The sequence below is a fragment of the Macaca fascicularis genome, chromosome 19 (genome assembly GCF_037993035.2).
Source record: "Macaca fascicularis isolate 582-1 chromosome 19, T2T-MFA8v1.1".
Taxonomy (NCBI): domain Eukaryota; kingdom Metazoa; phylum Chordata; class Mammalia; order Primates; family Cercopithecidae; genus Macaca; species Macaca fascicularis.
This window is the reverse complement of record NC_088393.1, coordinates 47,072,501-47,094,504: the sequence shown is the minus strand read 5'-3', so window position 1 is coordinate 47,094,504 and position 22,004 is coordinate 47,072,501. Positions and strand designations below refer to the sequence as shown.

General features: G+C 45.6%; 1 protein-coding gene across 1 annotated transcript in view; it reads left to right on the top strand.

Annotated features, from left to right (window-relative positions):
- Positions 1-14,184: 14,184 nt before the first annotated feature.
- The window catches only part of FCGBP (Fc gamma binding protein), a 95,379-nt gene continuing 87,559 nt past the window's right edge, over positions 14,185-22,004 (top strand). The window contains exons 1-2 of the mRNA XM_045381247.2: positions 14,185-14,398; positions 14,754-14,810. Of these exons, the coding sequence (XP_045237182.2) occupies positions 14,756-14,810 (55 nt within the window). The 5' untranslated portion in view covers positions 14,185-14,398; positions 14,754-14,755. The remainder of the gene's footprint in view (positions 14,399-14,753; positions 14,811-22,004) is intronic.

Sequence of the window (22,004 nt, the reverse complement as noted above, 5' to 3'; positions counted from 1 at the left end):
ACCTTGAGGTGACCTTAGGTAACAGAGAAACCTGGATGGCGGGGCCAACTAAACCCCACCCAATGTTGGTGGAAATGGGGTGCAACCAGTGTGCTTACTGTAAGAAGAAGAGGCACTAAAGAAAGGACTGTCCATTGTTTTCTGGGAAGCCAGGATGGAGTGGACCTCCCCAACCCACTCCTCTTGTTGCTGGCCTCTCAAATAAAAAGGCTACCCCCTTTGAATGAGGGGTTCTCAAATACTTATCTGCCTCCAGTCCTGAAGAGTTCCATCACCGTCACTACTGCGGAGCCTTGGGTCACCCTCAATATGGCAGGTAGGAAAAGTGAATTCCTTATGGATACCAGAGCCTCCTACTGTGTCCTGACCTACCCTGTTGGATCTCTGTTCAGTGCCAATTGTACGATGACAGGAACAGATGGTCAACCCAAGGTAAGACAGTTTACCTTTCCTTTGACTTGTAAAATTGGATCTAAGGCTATCACCCATTCCTTCCTATATGTCCCTGAGTGTCCCCTTCCTTTAATGGTTCATGACCTATTATCTAAGTTGGGAGCTTCAGTTTCCCTTCAGGGGAATGACATACAAGTCTCAGTGCTCCCTGAGAAAGGAATCCATTTACTGGCCCTTTTGGCTCCCCAAGATCAGAAGCTACCCCCAGTCCTAGAAAAGATACTGATTTGAGTGGAAAAGTCTGTATGGGATACCAACATTTCAGGACAGGTCATCAGTGAGGAAAATATTAAAATAAAGCTTAAGCCAGGCCTACCCTACCCGTGCAAGCCAAAAGACCATTTGAGGCCAGAAGCCCTACAAGGGATATGGCCCCTTCTGGAAACATTTACACAGAACAGACTAATTCAGTCCTGCAGTCCCCTTGTAATACACCAGTCCTGCCTGTGAAGAAACCAAAAGGAGAATACCACTTTGTTCCACACTTTAGAGTAGTGAATGACTCAGTTGTTCCCACTCATCCTTCAGTCCCTAATTCATACACACTCCTCTCAAATTCCTGAGTGCACACAGTTTTACACTGTGCTGGATCTAAAGGATGCTTTCTTTTATATATGCTGTATCCTGACTTCACCTACCTTTTTGCCTTTGAATGGAAGGATCCAGAGACCCAGGAAACTCCCCAATATACTTGGACAGTGCTACCCCAGGGGTTTCCAGATAGCCTCCACCTCTTTGGGCAAGCCCTGGAAGTCCTAATTCAGAAGCTAGGGCCTGTCCAAAGGCCAGTGACTTACTTTTAAAACCAACTGGACCCAGAAGCCCAGGGGTGGCCTGGCTCTCTTAGGGCAGTGGCAACCACCAGCCTCCTGGTCAGGGAGATCTCCAAACTCATGCTAGGCCAACCCCTTGAAGTTTATACTCCTTACTAGGTCCAGAATGTGTTGGAAATCAAAGGGAGCCACTGGCTAACTGGAGGAAGGTTAACTCAAAATCAAGCCCCACTGTTAGAAACCTCAGACTTGACCTTAAAGATATATGAGTCCTTGAATCCTGCCACCATCCTTCCCTTACCTACCTTGGGGACACTGGAACACACCTGTGTGGAAACTTTAGAACAGATCTAGTTGGATAAATTTACGGGACACCCCTTGAGAGAATCCAGATGAAGAGTGGTTTACAGATGGGAGTTGTTTTGTAGAAAATGGAGCCTATAGGCCTGGCATGGTGGCATGCCACCACACCCAGCTGATTTTTTGCATTTTAGCAGAAATGAGTTTCACCATGTGGCCCAGGCTAGTCTTGAACTCCTTGACTCGTGGTACACCTGTAATCCCAGCTACCCAGGAGGCTGAGACAGGAGAATTGCTTGAACCTGGGAGACAGAGGTTGCCTTGAGCCAAGATCGTGCCATTGCACTCCAGCCTGGGTGACAGAGCGAGACTCCGTCTAAAAAAAAAAAAAAGAAAATGAAACCTGGAAAGCAAGACGTGCTATTGTCAACGTTCGCTGGACCAGAGAGGCAAAATTACTTCCCCCAAGCACTTCAGCTCAGGAAGCAGAGCTCTAAGCCTTAGTTAAGGGCTCTCCAGCTTGGAGAAGGGAAGAGACTTAATATATATACTGATTCTAAGTATGGATTCCTAATGCTTCATGCTCCTGCAACTGTCTGGAAAGAGAGGAGAATGCTAATTGCCAGGAGCTCCCCGATAAAACACAAGGAAGCGATTTTATTCCTTCTTGAGGCATTCAGCTCTGCATTAGTCCATTCTCACACTGTTATAAAGACATACCTGAGACTGGGTAATTTATAAACAAAGGAAGTTTAATTGACTCACAGTTCTGCATGACTGGGAGGCTTCAGGAAACAACCATGGCAGAAGGTGAAGGGGAAGCAAAGAACGTCTTACATGGCAGCAAGAGAGTGAGTGAAGGAAGCCACACACTTAAGTTATCAGATCTCATGAGAACTCATGTACTATCATGAAAACAGCATTGGGGAAACTGCCCCTGTGATCCAATTACCTCCCACCAAGTACTTCCCTTGACATGAGGAGATTACAATTCAAGATGAGATTTGGGTGGGAGCACGGAGCCAGACCATATTAAGCTCCCTGCCCAAATAGCTGTTATATCCTGTAAAGGGGAAGAAAAAGACGATTTTTTAATCAGCCAAGGAAACAACCAGGCTGATAGAGCCGCCAAACAGGCAGCTCGAATGGGACCATTTTGGCCCTTGTAATTGGTCTCTCCACTTTGCCTTCAAATCCCCAGTACAGTCAAAAATTGAGCAGATGAAAGAGGGTATAATTTAGATGGTTAGGGTGTCTAGAAGATCAGCAACAATGCCTCTTCCTACCAGAGGCCGACCAATGGAAAGTCATCAAAAGCCTTCATGAGGCAACTCATTATGAGAGAGACTCACTATGGAATTTAATCCAAAATCTCCTCGTGGGCAAGGCTTTAAAAGCTACAGCATGACAGGCATGGTGGTTCACACCAGTAATCCCAGCATTTGGGGAGGCAGAGGCAGGAAGATTGCTTGAGCCCTGGAGATCAGGACCAGCCTGGGCAACATGGTAAGGCCCTGTCTCTACAAAAACATTTTTAAAAGTTATCTGGGCATGGCGGAATGCATCTGTGGTCCTAACTACTTGGGAAGCTGAGGTGGGAGGATTGCTCGAGCCCGGGAGGTTGAGGCAGCAGTGAGCCAAGATTGCACAATTGCACTCCAGCCTGGGTGACAAAGCGAGACCTTGTCTCAACAACAACAACAACAACAATAAAAGCCACAGTGGGCTGAGTACAGTGACTCACACCTGTAAGCCCAGCAGTTTGGGAGGCTGAGGTGGGTGGATTACCTGATGTCAGGAGTTCGAGACCAGACTGGCCAACTTAGTGAAACCCCATCTCTACTAAAAATACAAAAATTAGCTGGGTGTGGTGGCAGGCACCTGTAATCCCAGCTACTCGGGAGGCTGGAACAGGAGAAATGCTTGAACCTGAGAGGCAGAGGCTGCAGTGAGCGAAGATTGTGCCACTGCACTGCTGCCTGGGTGACAGAGCGAGACTCAGTCTCAAAAAGTAAAAATTAAAAAGCCACAGTGGACTCTGTAACTCAAGTATGTGAAATTTGTCTTGGAAATAATTCCTGAGCCCATCCATTGACTCTGCCCCAGTGCAGCATAAGGGGACCTATCCTGGAGAAGACTGGCAAATTACACAGATACCCTCTAAAGGGGAATTCAAATATATTCTGATTTTTATAGACACTTTCACAGGTTGGGTGGAAACTTTCCCCATACAAACAGAAAAAGCAATTGAAGTTTGTAAATGACTGCTTAAAGGCCGGGTGCAGTGGCTCACGCCTGTAATCCCAGCACTTTGGGAGGCTGAGGTAGGTGGATCACCTGAGGTCAGGAGTTTGAGACCAGCCTGGCCAACATGGTGAAACCCCATCTCTACTAAAAATACAAAGATTAGCTGGGCGTGGTGGCACGGGGCACCTGTAATCCCAGCTACTAGGGAGGCTGAGGCAGGAGAATCGCTTGAACCCTGGAGGCGGAGGTTGCAGTGAGCTGAGATTGTGCCTTGCATTCCAGCCTGGGTGACAAGAGCGAGACTCTTGTCAAAAAAAAAATAATAATAAATAATAATAATAATAATAATAAAAACCAAACCAAACAAACAAAAAGTAAATGGCTGCTTACACCAGGAATTCCTAGGTTTGGGCTTCCAGCCTTCCTACAAAGTGACAATAGGCTGTCTTTTATCACCTAGGTCACCCAAGGGCTGCCTAGCAGTCTTAGCATCTAATACAAACTTCACTCTGCCTGGTATCCTCAATCTTCCGGGAAAATTGAGAGAATGAATCAAACCCTTAAAAAGAACCTTGGCTACAGTATGCCAGGAAGCCCAGAAATCATGGATTAAGTGCCTCCCTCTTGCCTTACTAAGAATAAGATCCACCCCAAAGGGAAACTTAAACCTCAGCCCTTTTAAAATGACCTATTGGAGCAGTCTTTTCTCAAGACAAACTTGCTAATAGATGAAGACTTAAATCAGGCTTTGAAATACATTATCAACTTGGGAAAAGTTTAGCAGACAATATAATAATAAAATATTACCCTAGCTGGGTAAGATGGTTTTGGATCATTTCCCTATTAGCCCAGGTGCACAGGTCATACTCAGGATACGGTGAGGGTCTGGCATGAATCATGCTCCCACTGTACCCTCCTTTTTTTTTTTTTAAGATGGACTCTCGCTCTGTCGCCCAGGCTGGAGTGCAGTGGTGCGATCTCGGCTCACTGCAACCTCCGTTTCCTGGGTTCAAGCAATTCTCCTGCCTCAGCCTCCCAAGTAGCTGGGACTACAGGCACATGCCACCACACCCGGCTAATTTTTTGTATTTTAGAGACAAGGTTTCACTGTGTTAGCCAGGATGGTCTCGATCTCCTGACCCTGTGATGTTCCCACCTCGGCCTTCCAAAGTGCTGGGATTACAGGCGTGAGCCACTGTGCCCAGCCACCGTACCCTCTTCTATCTTACTGTAACCTCTTCCTTTTAGTCTGGGTGCAGGGTGCCTGGAGTCACAGTAGCCCTAGGCATATAGTGGACCAGGTGAGGCAGGCCTTGGAAAGGCTAAGAATCTCTCTCAATTCTCTTGCTAATGTGGTGTTGGACAACTGCTTGGCCTTACCCTCCATAACTTGGTTCCTTCCTTTCTTAAGCCCTTATTAGCTATCTTTCTTCTTTTAATCTTTAAACCATGCTTCTTTAACCTGCTGGTAAAATTTGTGTCTTCCAGACTACAGTAGTTTCATGTGAAGTTAATCATCATGCAAGACTTCCAGATTACTTATTAGCTGAACAGGAAGATGTTTGTACAGTCACCAAACCTCCTGTTGCACTTGGATAAATACTACTGGGCAAGTAGAGGTTAACACCCAGGCAGTTTACAATCAGGAAAGTGTTTACACTCTTTTGGTAAAGGAGAGTCAACTTAGTGTATAGAATGTGTCAGATCAACCTTACCCTTGTAAGGCTTGTAACTTGGTTCCTCCCTTTCTTAAGCCTTTATTGGTTATCTTTCTTCTTTTAATATTTAAATTTTTTAATCTTTAAATTTTTAATTTTTAAACCATCCTTGTTTAACCTGCTGGTAAAATTCACATCTTTCAGACTATAATGCTTTCATGCCAAGTAAATGGTCTTGCCAGGCTTCCAGCTTGTTTCAGAGACCACTAGCCCAGAGCCATATCAGCCCCTTCAGCAAGCCACAAGAAATTCCTACTCCTTCTGGAAATAGATGTAGGGACTATGTCTATGCTTAGCAGAAAGTAGTTCCAGAAGAGACCTTTGCCCAAAACCCCCTTAAGAATAAGGAGAATGAAATCTCTTGGCTGGGAATGAGACTAAGACAGCTGGCTGGCTTCCTATTTTGAGGTAGTTTAGTGAAAAAGAACAAAAGCCCCTTACTCAAGCTGTAGCTTATCTGCAGCGGGATAATTAAGGAATCAGAGAGACCGAGGGGTTGAGGAGGAATTATTTAATTATTCAGGTGCACCGCCCAGTCAGGTTAACATCCAAAGGACTGAGCCCTGAACAAAGAGTCAAGCTACCTTTTAAGCATTTCATGGGGCCAGGGGAGATCTGTACAGGAGGAAGCATATCACAGAAGTGAGAAACAAAGACAGTTATTCAATTGAGACATGCATTATATCATTTCTTACTTTTCAAGGAACAGCATGTTTTACCACTTGGGATCATCTGTCTAGTGACCTTGCAGCTGCACAGCTAGAGAAACAGAGTCTTCACAATGCCTGAGAAAGGTAGAGATAAGGCTCACTAGCCACAGAAAAACAGGCAGTTAATTTTAAAGGACTCCAGCTCTTTCTCTTCCTCAGGGGGAATTGGGTTTTCTTACATATAACTGAGTTTTGCTTACACATTCTTTATTTCTTTTAATTCCTGTTCTATACCTAATCTCCAGCCAGTCAGTGTCAGAGGCCCAAGAAGCTATTAACCACAAGTTCCTGCTTTAGGGGGTTAGGGACTTCCCCAACAAGCTGCAGGAACAGCTTAAGTTTCAACTTATAGTGATATTTTCCTTATTTCAATGCTAAAAATCATGCTCAGAGGTAGAGATTTAAAATGCTAATGTTACATGCAATGTATGAAAAAGCATGTTGAACCATTGTGCAGGCACCAAGAAATCCCTTGTTAACACGTGATGACAGGCACATCACGGCGTCTGGACCCCTACAAGACAGTTTGACTTGCTCCCTGTGGAGAGCAGCCTACCCTTTTCTTTTCATGGTGCTGACCTCCCTTTGTGCACAAACTAAAATAAACTTTTTTTTTTTTCTCTTTAATACGGTATCTGGTAATCTCACTTGATTTCTATCTTAGGAGACTACAAGAAGCCAGGGTGATGGTAACCTCTCTGTCAAGATGACATAGATTTATTTTTCCTGGCTCCTGTCTGCTAAAAACCCTGGAATGATAAGACATCCTTAAGAGGACTCTGAAACATAGAAAGAAGGAAAACTGGCAAGGGGCCTTAGAACTCGAGAAACATCTCAGTGGCCCAGCATCTCTCAATTTCTCATCCAATGACAGGAGGTGGTCTAGATCCAGCGTCTCCCCAGCACCCTATCCAGCAGCAGAAAGCACCCAGGTAGGTGCTTTCCCCACCCTGGTGGATGGCGGAGATTAAGGAAGAACCTGCTGGCACCACCAGCCCAGGGAAGTACTCTCTACCCTTTTGTGCCAGTGTCTCTTACTCCTAACCTAGCAGTACCAAGCAGGCCCCAAGAAAATGCTTTCAACCTCTGTTATTGGTACTAACAGGAATTGGGTGTGAGCTCAACCAGCACCAGGCAAATGAAATAGACCAGAATACTAATGCAAGGGCTCTGAAAACTAAATTGTCATTGGAATCACAACACACAAAAGTAGGCCAGGACCTGCATGCTAACCTAAAGAGAGTGAGTGCTAAAATAGAAGAGTTAAATAGGACCCAGGATCTCCTCTCATAATATCAGAAATGTCCAGGATCTAATTAAAAAATCATAAATAATATGAACAACCAGAAAAATCACAACTTGAATGAGAAAAGCCAATAAACAGTCTATCACTGAGATGAATCAGATTTTGGAATTATCTGACATAGATCTAAAGTAGCCATCATAAAAATGTTTCACCAAACAAGTACAAAATTCCTTGAAAAGATGGGAAAAAAGGAAAATCTCACCAGAGAAATGGAAAATATGCTTTTAAAGAACCAAATGGAAATGATAAAACTGAAAAATATAATAACTAAAATAAAAACTCTGTGGAAAGGCTCAAGAGCAGAATAACCATGACAAAGGAAATAAGAAGTGAACTTGAAGATAGAACAATAAAAATTACCCAATCCAAAAAACAGAGGGACAATCAACTTTAAAAAAGAGAAACATAAAATGACTAACAAGGGCTCAGAGAACCTGCAGGACAATTACAAAATAGCTAACATTTATATTAACAGATTAACAGAAGGAGAAAAGAAAGTGGGGCTGAAAAATAGTTGAAGAAATAATGACCAAACCTTCCCAAATTTGGCGAAAGACATAAACCTACAGATGCAAGAAACTAAACAGAATAAATCTGAGGGACTCCATGCCAAAACACAGTATAACTAACTTATGAAAACAAAGGCAAACAAACAATAAAACTATCTTGGAAGCAGCTAGAGAGGAATTATAAATTGTCTATGGGGAACACCGATAAAATGACAACAAATTTCTTATCAAAAACCATGGAGAAGAAAGCCTGGAACAATACTCTTCAAGGGCTGTAAGAAAATAACTATCTGCTGAGAATCTTTTTTTTTTTTTTTTTTTGAGACGGAGTCTTGCTGTGTCCCCCAGGCTGGAGTGCAGTGGCGCGATCTCGGCTCACTGCAAGCTCCGCCTCCCGGATTCACGCCATTCTCCTGCCTCAGCCTCCTGAGTAGCTGGGACTATAGGCGCCCACTACCGCGCCTGGCTAATTTTTTGTATTTTTAGTAGAGACGGTGTTTCACCGTGGTCTCGATCTCCTGACCTTGTGATCCGCCCGCCTCGGCCTCCCAAAGTGCTAGGATTACAGGCGTGAGCCACCGCGCCCGGTTTTTTTTTTTTTTTTTTTGAGACAGAGTCTAGCTCTGTCCTCCAGGCTGGAGTGCAGTGGTGTGCTCTTGGCTCACTGCAACCTCCATCTGCTGAGTTCAAGTGATTCTCCTGCCTCAGCCTCCCAAGTAGCTAGGACTACAGGCGCCTGCCACCATGCCCGGCTAACTTTTGTACTTTTATTAGAGACAGGGTTTCACATGTTAGCCAGGCTGGCCTGGAACTCCTGACCTTGTGATCTGCCCACCTCAGGCCCCAGTGCTGGGATTACAGGCATGAGCCCCTGCACCCAGCCAAGAATCTTATATCCAGCAAAATTATCTTTGGGGAATGAAGAAGAAATGAAAAGCTTTTAGATGAAGGAAGACTACAAGACTTTGTCATCAGCAGAATTATTTTTAAAGAATGATTAAAGGAAGTTCTCCAAACTCCAAATGTTATGGGAAAAGGCTCAGAACTTCAGAAAGGAAGGAAGAATAGCAGAATGGACAAAAATATTGATAAATATAGCAGATTACCCTTCTCATGAGTTTTTAAAAGTCGTAGTTGGTTGAAGAAAAAATTATAGTATCATCTGATGTCTATAGGAAGAGACAATACTTAAAATAGTTATATATGAATATACACACATGTATAGGTGGGAGGGTAAAAGGATGTATATGGATGTAAAGTTTCAACACTTCAATCAAAGTGGTAAAATATCAATAAGTTGGATTATAATCAGTTATGTATATTGTAGTACTAGAGCAAGTGCTAAGAAAATTCTACAAATTGGCCGGGCGCGGTGGCTCAAGCCTGTAATCCCAGCACTTTGGGAGGCCGAGACGGGCGGATCACGAGGTCAGGAGATCGAGAGACGATCCCGGCTAACACGGTGAAACCCCGTCTCTACTAAAAAATACAAAAAAATAGCCGGGCGAGGTGGCGGGCGCCTGTAGTCCCAGCTACTCGGGAGGCTGAGGCAGGAGAATGGCGTAAACCCGGGAGGCGGAGCTTGCAGTGAGCTGAGATCCGGCCACTGCACTCCAGCCTGGGTGACAGAGCAAGACTCCGTCTCAAAAAAAAAAAAAAAAAGAAAATTCTACAAATTATGTATTCAAAAATAAATCAAAATGGAATGCTAAAAATTGCTCATATAACTGAAAGGAATGCAAGAAAAAATAAGAATGAGAAACGGAGCAAATGGAAGATGAATAATAAAATGATAAACTTAAGTCTAAACATATTAATAACCACTTTAAATGTAAATAGTCTATCTACTTACATGAAATAAAAGACCAGAGATAGGTAGAGTGAATTTTAAAAAATGACCCAAGTAGATACTGTCTCCAAAAAGCTTTACTCCAAATATAACAACATAGGTAGGTTGAAAATAAAATAATAGAAAAAATATTAATTTTATTAATTTATATTATTATAAATATAAATTTTAGGCTGGGCATGGTGGCTCATCCCTATAATCCCAGCACTTTGGGAGGCCAAGGTGGGTAGATCACTTGAGGTCAGGAGTTCAAGACCAGCGTGGCCAACATGGTGAAACCCTGTCTCTACTAAAAATACGAAAATTAGCCAGGCGTGGTCATGGGTGCCTGTAATCGCCGCTACTTGGGAGGCTGAAGCAGGAGAATTGCGTTAACCTGGGAGGCAGAGACTGTAGTGAGCTGAGCCCATGCCCTTGCACTCCATCTTGGGCAACAGAGTGAGACTCTGTCTAATATATATATATATGTATACACATACATATTTTTTAAATATAAATTTTTAAAAGGAAGGAAATACTATATTAATATGAAAATATTTTCCTTCAGCGCAAAAAACATTGCTAAAAGCAAAGGATCGTTCTTCCAAGACATTGCAATCCTAAGGTATATGTACCAAACAACAGAGATTCAGGTACATGAAGCAAAAACCGATAGAGCTGAAAGGTGAAATAGACAAGTCCACAAATATAGTTGGGGAATTAAAAACCTCACTCTCACCAAATTGGTAGAACTACCAGGGATAAAATATGTGAGAATATCAAAGAACTGAATAACAGCATCAATCAACAGGATCTAATTGATATTTATAGAATGCTCTATTCAACAATAGACAAATCCACAAATACATTTGGGAAATTCAAAGCCTCGCCCTTGTTAACTAACAACAACAACAACAACGACAAAGTAGTTCTTTTGTTTCATTGATTTTCTCATGTTCAGTTTTATTAATCTCTGTTCTTTATTATTTCCTTTCTTCTGCTTTGTGTTTGTTTTGGTCTTTTACTACTTTCTTGTGTAAGAGCTTAGATTATTGGTTTGAGAACTTTCCTCTTTCCTAATGTAAATATTTAATGCCATACATTTCCCTTTAGCTTTATCCCACATATTTTGAAATATCTTCTTTTCATTTTCATTTAATTCTATGTATTTTTGATACTTCCTGTTTGGCCCATGGATTATTTAGAAGTGAGTTGCTCAATATCCTTATGAGTGGAGATTTCCCTGTTTTTCTGTTATTAATTTCAAGCTGATTCCATTATGATCAGAGAACATCTCCTATAGAATTTCAATTATTATAGGCAGAGAGGAAGTGTGAATGTCAAATGTTACAGGGAAGGAACTAGAGGCAAGTGGCAAATAATGGGTCATTGGAGAGTTTAGAAAAACATTCAGTGCCTATGGAAGTCAGATTGTGGGATCCAGAGCATAAAGGAATTAAGTTAGAAATTGCCGGCCGGGCGCGGTGGCTCACGCCTGTAATCCCAGCACTTTGGGAGGCCGAGACGGGCGGATCACGAGGTCAGGAGATAGAGACCATCCTGGCTAACACGGTGAAACCCCGTCTCTACTAAAAAAAAATACAAAAAACTAGCCGGGCGAGGTGGCGGGCGCCTATAGTCCCAGCTACTCGGGAGGCTGAGGCAGGAGAATGGCGTGAACCCGGGAGGCGGAGCTTGCAGTGAGCTGAGATCCGGCCACCGCACTCCAGCCTGGGCGACAGAGCGAGACTCCGTCTCAAAAAAAAAAAAAAAAGAAAAAAAAAGAAATTGCCCACAAGCCTGCATTTAGCTGGAGAGAGTACATTCTTTCCCACTGTGCTCAGGTCTGTAAAGCCAAGACTAGTCAGAGGGGCCCAGGGGTCTGGGATGGTGTAGCCAGTGCACATGTTGCAGGGAGACAGAGGCAGATAAGCAGAGAGAGGCCGAAAGACTCAGATACACAAATACCCTTGCTTGGGCTCAGAGCAAGGCTGCCAGTGGAGAGATGGATGCGATTTCTCTGACCATAAGGAAGTGTCCTAAGAGTTTATTTCCCGGGTCACCAAAGGGTTTCCTGAGAATTGATATAATACAGGATAAGGCACAGGGCTGTGTACACACACACACGCACACACGCGCGCGCGCGCACACACACACACACACACACACACACACACCACTTGGGCCTTAATAGGAGTGAGAAAGAAGACCAAAGGGGATTGTCACAGAGTATTAATTTGTGAGATCTCCCACCACAACCACCCCATTTCTGGGGAGTCTGGCTGTGGAGAGCGATGATTAATTTTGAAGGCAGGAAGCTTCTTTCTGTGATCAACCAGGGGAACCCCCAAGGCTTAAAGAGAATTGAGAGCCAGAAACACCCATGAAACTCACCCTGATTCTTTCCCTTCACCTCCCATTTGTCTCTGAGTGCCTCAAACTACAAGACAGGTATCGCATACAGAGGATCTTATTTTCTTTTTTCTTTTTCTCCCCAGGTCAGAGTGCAGTGGCATGATCACGGCTCGCTGCAGCCTCAGACTCCTAGGATCAAGCAATCCTCCCACCTTAGCCTCCTGAATGGTGGAGACTACAGGTGCACGTCACCACACTCAGTTTATTTTTGTATTTTTTATAGAGAAAGGGTCTCACGATGTTGCCCAGGCTGGTCTTGACCTTGTGGCCTCAAGTGATCCTCCTGCCTCAGCCTCCCAAGTAGCTGGGACTACAAGTGTGCACCATCTGCCTGGCTAATTTTTGTATTTTTTGTAGATACAGGGTCTCACTATGTTGGTCTTGAACCAGGCTGGTCTCAAACTTGTGGCCTTAAGCAATCCTCCTGCCTTGGCCTCCCAAAGTGCTGGAATTACAAGCTGAGCCACTCTGCCTGACCTCACACAGAGAATTTTCACATCTTGGTTTGCAATTGCTGTTTCCTCCTAGGAATCCTGACGTCTCCTTCTCCCAGTCCTTATCTCTTTCAGGGACCCAACAGCCCCTTCCACCAACTTTTAGACCCCTCAGGGACCCCGGCATCCTTTTCCCAAAGCTTCCATTTCCTGTGGGTCCCCTGCTCCTGCTTGTTTCTTGTTATCTCTGGCTTTTAGTCTCCTATTTACTCACTTCATTTTCCTGGTTGACTGTATGTCCCAGTCAACTCTGAGCCTTTATCTTTCCTTCCAGGAATGTGCCTTGGATGGGCCTGGAGATTGGTCGGAGCTCCAGGGAGAGAGAAGCCCCCACACCCACTCTGGCCTCCCAGAGGCCCAGGATCCTGTGATAAGAGAGGAGGAGCCCCAGAGGCAGCAGCTGCTAGGGTGTTGGTCCAAGACGGCACCCAGGCTTTGCAGCTGTTGGTCCCAGGGGAGACTCCCCTGGCAAACAATGAGATCCTGGGTCAGGGAGAAGGCAGGCAGGGCATGGGTCAGGCCAGCTCCTCAGAGGAGCTGACTCCAGATGAGAAAGCCCAACTTTCACCTCATTCTTCTGCTCCTTGTGTGCAACCTAGACCTCCACCTCCCATCTCAGGCAAATTCTGGGGTGATGGAGAGGCACAGAGTCCCCTAAACCTGTTCAGCTAGCCCCTGCTAAGAGCAAACCCTCCCTACACACAAAAATACCCCCCCAAACCAACAGGTCCTGGCTCTTCCTTGGTCCCCACAGGCTGGGGAGTCCCTGGCCACCTATATCCTATTTCCAGGGGCAGGTGTCTGGAATCAGAAGTGGAATCCGGGTGTCTGTGTGGAACCGGGAAACAGAGGCTATTGTCCCTTCTTCACATATTGCCTCAGCCCCAGTGCCCACCTGCATGCTGGCCTGCGCCCGCACCAGAAGAGGCTGCCCCCCAGCTCTACAGTCTTTGAAAATTTCTTTACATCTCTGGGACATAAAGATGCCCAGAGAAGCTGGTTTTGGTGTTCCCGTTTTGCAGATGAGAAACCGCAAAGGCCCCACTGGGCTTTGGTGGAGGTCTTGTGTCCCACTCCATAACCTCAGACTCCTGCCCATCCCAGACACCTGCCCCTAGTGGTGTCTGGAAGCAGGATGTGGGTGGCTAGGGACTCCCCAGCCTGTGGGGACTGAGGAGGAACCAGGACCCGGATATGGGTCCCTCATTGTTGTTCCTGGCAGGAGCCAAAGGAAGGAATCTAGCCACTAAACCAGCAGATATGACCACATGCCACCTCCCCCCTCGCTGCCCACACCCCCACCCCACCCTACCTCCACCCAGGGACCCAGGTGCTCAGCTTCCTGCTCCCCAGCTGTCTCCCTCAGAGACCCCACCCTTCCAGGACCAAACTTTCCAGAAGGCGTCCAGGGAGTGGCCAGGAGCCGTCCTCACTTCCTTCTTGGAACCCAGGCATCCAGAATCACCATCCCTCCTTCCCAAGCCTTCACGGTTTCCCATTTCATCTGGCCCTAAGGATGGCAGCCTCCTCCAGGAAGTTGGCATCATCTGCCTGGCACGTGGCCCAGGGTGTGGCCTGAGGGGACCAGAAACTCCACTATATAGCCCTGCCACAGGGCTGGCCCTGCAGCTCCAGGGACCTGCAGGTGAGAAGGGCTGGGGTCCCCTTTGGAAGTGGAACAGCAGGTCCCCTACTCTTGCTCCTGGCTTTAGGCCTCCTCATCCTACCCCTAGACCCACAAGACAGCCAACTCCCCACCCCGTCCCTGGCTACTGCCCTCCCCACCCGACCTCCAGACCCACTGGACAGCCAGCCTCCCCTATACACACACTGGTCCTTGGATCCATACCCCCGGTCCAATCTGCCTGACTTCTTTCCCCACCTCAGCCTTCATGGTCCCAGGTGGCCCTTGTCATAAGAGTGGGCCCTTCTGCTGAGGACAGTCTCCAGCAGAGGCAGTGACTCAGCCTCCTATGATCCCTTCTCTTTTCCTACTGCAGCCATGGGTGCCCTGTGGAGCTGGTGGATACTCTGGGCTGGAGCAACCCTCCTGTGGGGTAAGTCAGACCAAGACCCTCTCCATGTCCTTGTTCCAATCTGGGGAACTCTGCCTGGGTCCACGCCTTCCATGTGTGCCTCCTCCACATGTCACCCCAGGCTAGCTGAGGCAGGAGAGAGGCCCTTAGGCTCTGCAGAGGGATGTGGTAGAATTCACCGATTCTCACCCTTTTCTGGATGGGAGCACTGGTGAAAACCTCAGTCCCCAAACTCAAGTGTGCACAAACTGTCTTGGTTTTCTGCAACTCAACTAAGGTTTTGACTCTGAGCCTCATTCTGCTGAGTTGATGGAAAATTTCACGGAAGTCGTTTTTGGAGGGTGTCGTCCCCAATTCTCCCAGGGATGTGTCCGGAAGTAAAATTTTAGCCAAAGTACTGGGGTGAGGATGGGATATGAGGGCCCTCTAGTCACCAGTCAGCATCCATCTAGGCTACTTTTGAAATGTCCATTTTCCCTGATCCCCTGGCCCCCTGGGATATCCTTCAAGATCCCCTTTATATGGAAGGTGGTCATTACATAGTCCCCGCCCCCTCCCACTCTCTTCAAGATTCCTTAGACCTCTCTCTCTCTCTTCTCAGTTCCAGGGATGCTCTTCCTAGTTGGGGGTGGTCAGAAGCCTTCACTACCATCTATTTCTAGGAGACAATTCATCCACCCTTCCATAATCCCCTTCTTCTCTTTATCCCCTTTTCACAAACCCCCAAGTCCCATTATTATTGTTGTTGTTGTTATTATTATTATTATTATTATTTGAGATGGAGTTTCGCTCTTGTTGCCTAGACTGGAGTGCGATGGTGCAATCTCAGCTAATTGCAACCTCCACCTCCTGGGTTGAAGTGATTCTCCTGCCTCAGCCTCCCTGGTTGCTGGGATTACAGGCGCCCCACGCCACCATGTCCGGCTCATTTTGTATTTTTAGTAGAGATGGAAATTCACCATGTTGGTCAGTCTGGTCATGAACTCCTGACCTCAAGTGATCCACCCACCTTGGCCTCCCAAAGTGCTGGGATTACAGGCGAGAGCCACCGTGTCTGGTCCCTATAAGTCCTATTAAGATAAAAATCAGCTGGGTGCAGTGGGTCACGCCTGTAATCCCAGCGCTTCAGGAGGCTGAGGCAGGAGGATCACTTGAGCCCAGGAGTTCAAGACCAGCTTGGGCAACAAAGTGAGACCCTGCCTCTAGAAAAAATTTTTAAAAAAATGAGCCAGGCACATAGTGCGTGTCTGTGGTCCCAGCTATACTGGAAGCTGAGACAGGAGGATCGCTTGAGCCCAGGAGGTTGAGGCTGCAGTGTGTTGTGTTTAAGCCACTGCACTCCAGTTTGCAAAAAGATGAAAATCATGCATACACCAGCAGCAGAGTACATTCACCTTGAGCCCCAAAGTGCTTTAAAACAGTTGTGGGTTGGAGATTTCACATGAAAATTCAGATAGCCAGTTTCTCTTTAAAAACAGAAAGAACATCCAGGTGTGGTGGCTCACGCCTGTAATCCCAGCACTCTGGGAGACCGAGGCAGGTGGATCACCTGAGGTCAGGAATTTGAGACCAGACTGGCCAACATGGTGAAACCATGTCTTTACTAAAAATACAGAAATTAGCCGGGCATGGAAACCAGGAGGCGGAGGTTGCAGTGAGCCGCGATCGTGCCACTGCACTCCAGCCTGGGTGACAGAGTGAGACTCCATCTCAAAGGGGGGAAAGAAAGAAAAAATACAAAAGTTAGCTGTGCATGGTGGCACATGCCTGTAGTCCCAGTACTCAGGAGGCTGAGGCAGTAGAATCACTCGAACCTGAGAGGCAGAGGTTCTGGAGAGCCGAGATCACGCTACTGCACTCCAGCCTGGGTGACAGAGCGAGACTCCGTCTCAAAAGAAAAAGAAAAAAGAAAAACAGAAAGGTCTTACAATTTAAAAAAGCTCACATTCTTTCATTATAACAGTTGAAAGCTAGTTCCAACAACCCACTTTATTTTTTTTTACTAGTTTATATATTTTTAAAATTTTTAATTTTTATGGGTACATAGTAGTTGTCTGCATTTATGGAGTACCTGTGATATTTTGATACAGGCATACAGTGTGTAATGATAAAATCAGGGTAACTAGGGCATCCGTCACCTCAAGCATTTGTCATTTCTTTGTGTTAGGAACATTCCAATTCCACTCTCAGTTATTTTAAAATATACCATAAATTATTCTCAATAATAGTCATCCTGTTCCGCTACCAAATACTGGATTTTATCCATTTTATCTAACTGTTTAACTGTATTTTTGTTTCCATTAACCATATCTGCTTATCCCCCACTCCCCACTATCCTTTCCAGCCTCTGGTAACCATCATTTTCACTCTCTATTTCTTTTTTCTTTTTCTTTTTTGTGAGCAACAGGGCTGTTTATTTCACCTGGGTGCAGGCGGGCTGAGTCCGAAAAGAGAGTCAACAAAGGGTGGTGGGATTATCATTGGTTCTTATAGGTTTTGTGATAGGTGGTGAAGTTAAGAGCAATGTTTTGGGGGCAGGGGGTGAAGCTCACCAAGTACATTCTCAAGGGTGGGGAGAATTACAAAGAAACTTCTTAAGGGTGGGGGAGATTATAAAGAACCTTCTTAAGGGTGGGGGAGATTACAAAGTACATTGATCAGTTAGGGCAGGGCAGAAACAAATCACCATGGTGGAATGTCATGAGTTAAGCTATTTTCACTTCTGTGGATCTTCAGTTGCTTCAGGCCATCTGGATGTACACATACAGGTCGCTGGGGATATGATGGCTTAGCTTGGGCTCGGAGTCCTAACATTCTTGTCTTCTTACATTAATAAGAAAAATAAAACAAAATAGTGGTAAAGTGTTGTGGCAGCGAAAATTTTTGGGGGTGGTATGGAGAGATAATGGGCGATGTTTCTCAGGGCTGCTTCGAGCAGGATTAGGGGCAGCATGGGAACCTACAGTGGGAGAGATTCAACTGAAGAAAGATTTTGGGGTAAGGGGTGATATTGTGGGGTTGTTAGAAGGAGCATTTGTCATATAGAATTATTGGTGATGGCCTGGATGCGGTTTTGTATGAATTGAGAAACTAAATGAAAGATACAAGGTCCGAATAAAAGGAGAAAAACAGGTATTAAAGGACTAAGAATTAGGAGGACCCAGGATGTCCAATTAGAGAGTGTCCAAGGGGTTCAACGCTATTGTTTGCTTGGTTGGCGAGTTTTTGGGCTCTATCCTTGAGTTTTTTTATGTTGTCATATACCAGGTCAGATTGATTTAGGTAAAAACAACATTCTTCATTTAAAAATATACAGAGTCCCCCCGGCTTTCTTTTTAGCAATGAGTAAAGTCCGGGCCTCCTCGAATTTGGAGGAAAGAGAAATGCAAAGCTAGCGATTGTTTGTTAAAGAAGGATTAGAGATGGCTAGGAGAGAGTGAGATTGATAGTGTGGTGGAGATAGCTGGGGAGAGGTAGAGAGTAGCATAAGAATGGGAACGAGAATAAGAGTAAGTATAAAAGTAAAGAATAGGACTTCATCAGGGTGAAAGTATTGGAGTGTACTGAAGATCTTCTATCCACTTAAAGAGAGACTTAAGGGTGGAAGTTTGAGGTAAAACCAGGAGCCACTGAATACCAAGAGCCTGAGAAACTGCTTAGGTGATTTGACTAGTAAAAGCCGGTCCATTATCGGACTGTATAGAGGTGGGAAGGCCAAACTGAGGAATTATGTCTGACAGAAGGGAAGAAATGACCATGATGGACTTCTCAGACCCTGTGGGAAAGGGCTCTACCCATCCAGTGAAAGTGTCTACCTAGACCAAGAGGTATTTTAGTTTCCTGACTAAAATGGCATGTGAGTAAAGTCAATTTGCCAGTCCTAGGCAGGGTCAAGTCCCCGAGCTTGATGTGTAGGGAAGGGCGGGGGCCTGAACAATCCCTGAGGAGTAGTAGAATAGCAGATGGAACACTGAGAAGTGATTTCCTTAAGGATAGATTTCCACAATGGAAAGGAAATGAGAGGGTCTAAGAGACGGGCTAGCAGCTTGTAACCTACATGGAAGAGGTTATGAAATGACGATAGAATAGAATGGGCCTGTGAGGCTGGAAGGAGATATTTTCCTTGGTCTAAGAACCATTTGCCTTGTGTGGGAAGAGATTGATAGGTGGAAGTTTCAGTCGGGGAGTAGGTAGGAGTGATGAGATGAGGAGGAGAAAAACTGGCTATGAGGGACAGAAGTTGGAAAGCTAGCTGCTTTTTTAGCTACCTTATCAGCATAAGTGTTGTCCTGAGTGACGGGATCTGATGCCTTTTGATGGCCCTTGCAGTGAATGACTCCAGCTTCCTTTGGAAGTAAAGCGGCCTTGAGAAGAGTTTTTATTAAAGAGGGATTAATGATGGAGGACCCTTGTGTAGTGAGGAAACCTTTCAGCTCATAAAACAGCATGGTGGTGCAGGATATGGGGTCAGTATAAATATTGACTCGTAGTCCCTTTACAAGAGTGAGGGCCCAAATTAAGGCAATGAGTTTGGCTTGCTGAGAGGTAGTGGAGGGGGTCAGAGCAGTAGCCTCAATGATAGATGTAGAAGATACTATAGCATAGCCTGCCTTTGCTGGTGAGTGGCGATTAGGCCTGGGGGAACTGCCATCAATAAACCAAGTGTGATCAGGGTGAGGAACAGGAAAGAAGGAACTATGGGGAAATGGAGTGAATGTCAGGTGGATCAGAGAGATACAGTCATGGGGGTCAGGTGTGGTATCCGGAATAATGTGGGAGGCCGGATTGAAGTCTGGGCCAGGAACAATGGTAATTGTGTGAGACTCAACAAAGAGTGAGTATAGCTGAAGGAGCCAGGGAGCAGAAAGTATATGCGTCAGGTGTGAGGAAGAAAATAGATTTGGGGAATTATGAGAGCTGTAGGGAATGAGTTGAGCATAGTTTGTGATTTTGAGGGCCTCTAAAACTATTAGGGCGGCGGCAGCCACTGCACAGAGACATGATGGCCAGCCTAAAACAGTAAGGTCAAGTTATTTGGACAAAAAGGCTACAGGGCGCGGTCCCGGTCCTTGTGTAAGAATTCCGACTGCACAGCCCTGCACTTCAGCTGTGTGTAATGAAAAGGGTTGGGATGAGTCAGGGACAGCTAGTGTGGGGACAGTCTCTAAAGCTGTCTTCAAGGAACGGAAAGAGGAGTGGGGAAAGGATTTAGGATCTATGGGGTCAGCTAGGTTTCCTTTTGTGAGTTTATATAATGGTTTCGTTAAGATTGCAAAACTAGGTATCCAAAGGCGGAAGTACCTAACCATGCCTAGGAAGGAAAGGAGTTGTTTTGTAGAAGGGGTTTGGGTTTGGGAGATTAGCCGTTCATGATCAGCAGGGAGAGCACATGTGTTTTCATAAAGAATTATGCTGAGATAGGTAACAGATGAGGAAGAAATTTGGGCTTGACTGAAGTAATGGGGGCTGTCTGTGAAGCCTTGCGGCAGTACAGCCCAGGTAATTTGCTGAGCCTGATGGGTGTCAGAGTCAGTCTAAGTGAAAGCGAAGAGAGGCTGGGATGAAGGGTGCAAGGAATAGTAAAGAAAGCATGTTTGAGATCCAGAAGAGAATAATGGGTTATGGAGGGGTTGCAGAGGGAGCTATCGAGGATAGGAGAGTATATGACTTTGGCACCATGGGGTGGATAGGTAAGACAATTTGGTTGATAAGGTACAGATCCTGAACTAACCTGTAAGCCTTGTCTGGTTTTTGGACAGGTAAAATGGGGGAATTGTAAGGAGAGTTTATAGGCTTTAAAAGGCCATGCTGTAACAGGCAAGTGATAACAGGCTTTAATCCTTTTAAAGCGTGCTGTGGGATGGGATATTGGCGTTGAACAGGGTAAGGGTGATTAGCTTTTAATGGGATGGTAAGGGGTGCATCATTTGTCACCAAGGAGGGAGTAGAGGTATCCTATACTTGTGGATTAAGGTGGGGAGATACAAGGAGAGGATGTGAAGGAGGCTTTGAACTGGGGCAAAAGGTGGCAATGAGGTGTGGCTGTAGCCCAGGAATAGTTAGGGAAGCAGATAATTTAGTTAAAATGTCTCAACCTAATAAGGGAACTGGGCAGGTGGGGATAACTAGAAAGGACTGAATAAAAGAACGTTGTCCAAGTTGGCACCAGAGAGGGGGAGTTTTAAGAGGTTTAGAAGCCTGGCCGTCAATACCCACAACAGTTATGGAGGCAAAGGAAACAGGCCCTTGAAAAGAAGGTAATGTGGAGTGGGTAGCCTCTGTATTAATTAAGAAGGGGACAGACTTACCCTCCACTGTAAGAGGTACCGAAAGCATCTGTGATGATCCTGTAGGCTTCCGAGGCAATTGGGCAGTGTCAGTCTTCAGCTGCTAAGCGGAGAAGATCTGAGGAGTCAGTCAGAGCCTTGGGCCAGCTGGACAGCCCAGTTTCCAGTGGGGTCCCGCACAGATGGGACACGGCTTAGGAGGAATCCCGGGCTGCAGACATTCCTTGGCCCAGTGGCCAGATTTCTAGCACTTGAAGCAAGATCCTGGGGGAGGAGGTCCTGAAGGAATGCCTGACCGCTGTGGCTTAGGTGTTTTGAAGTTTTTGTGTGCTGGAGATATGGCTGGGGTTTCTCTCACAGCAGAGGCAAGTAATTGCAACTCTTCTCTACTATTGTACACCTTGAAGGCGAGGTTAATTAAGTCCTGTTGTGGGGTTTGAGGGCCAGAATTTAATTTTTGGAGCTTTTTCTAATGTCAGGAGCTGATTGGGTGATGAAATGCATATTAAGAATAAGGCAGCCTTCTGGCCCCTCTGGGTCGAGGGCGGTAAAGCTGCTAAGCGGGCCATGAACTGGGCTGGGTTCTTTACCTTGGGTAGTTTCTTTAAGTTTGTCATAATTAACAGCTTTGTAAAGCCCTTCAACTGCCTTTTTAAGCCCTTCAACTAGGCAGGAAACCACGTAATCTCGCGTAGCTATACCTGGGGAATTGGCCTGATAGTTCCATTGGGGATCTCCTTGGGGAACTGCTCTAATGCCTTCCTAGAGGTCTGGCTCATGAAGCTGGCAGTTGTCAGCATGAGACTGGGCTAGAGAAAAAGCTATTTCCGGTTCATCTGGGGAGAGGGTAGAAGTTAGGATGACATTTAAGTCACTCCAGGTTAAACTGTAGGACAGAGTTAGATATCGGAATTCCTGTATATATTTA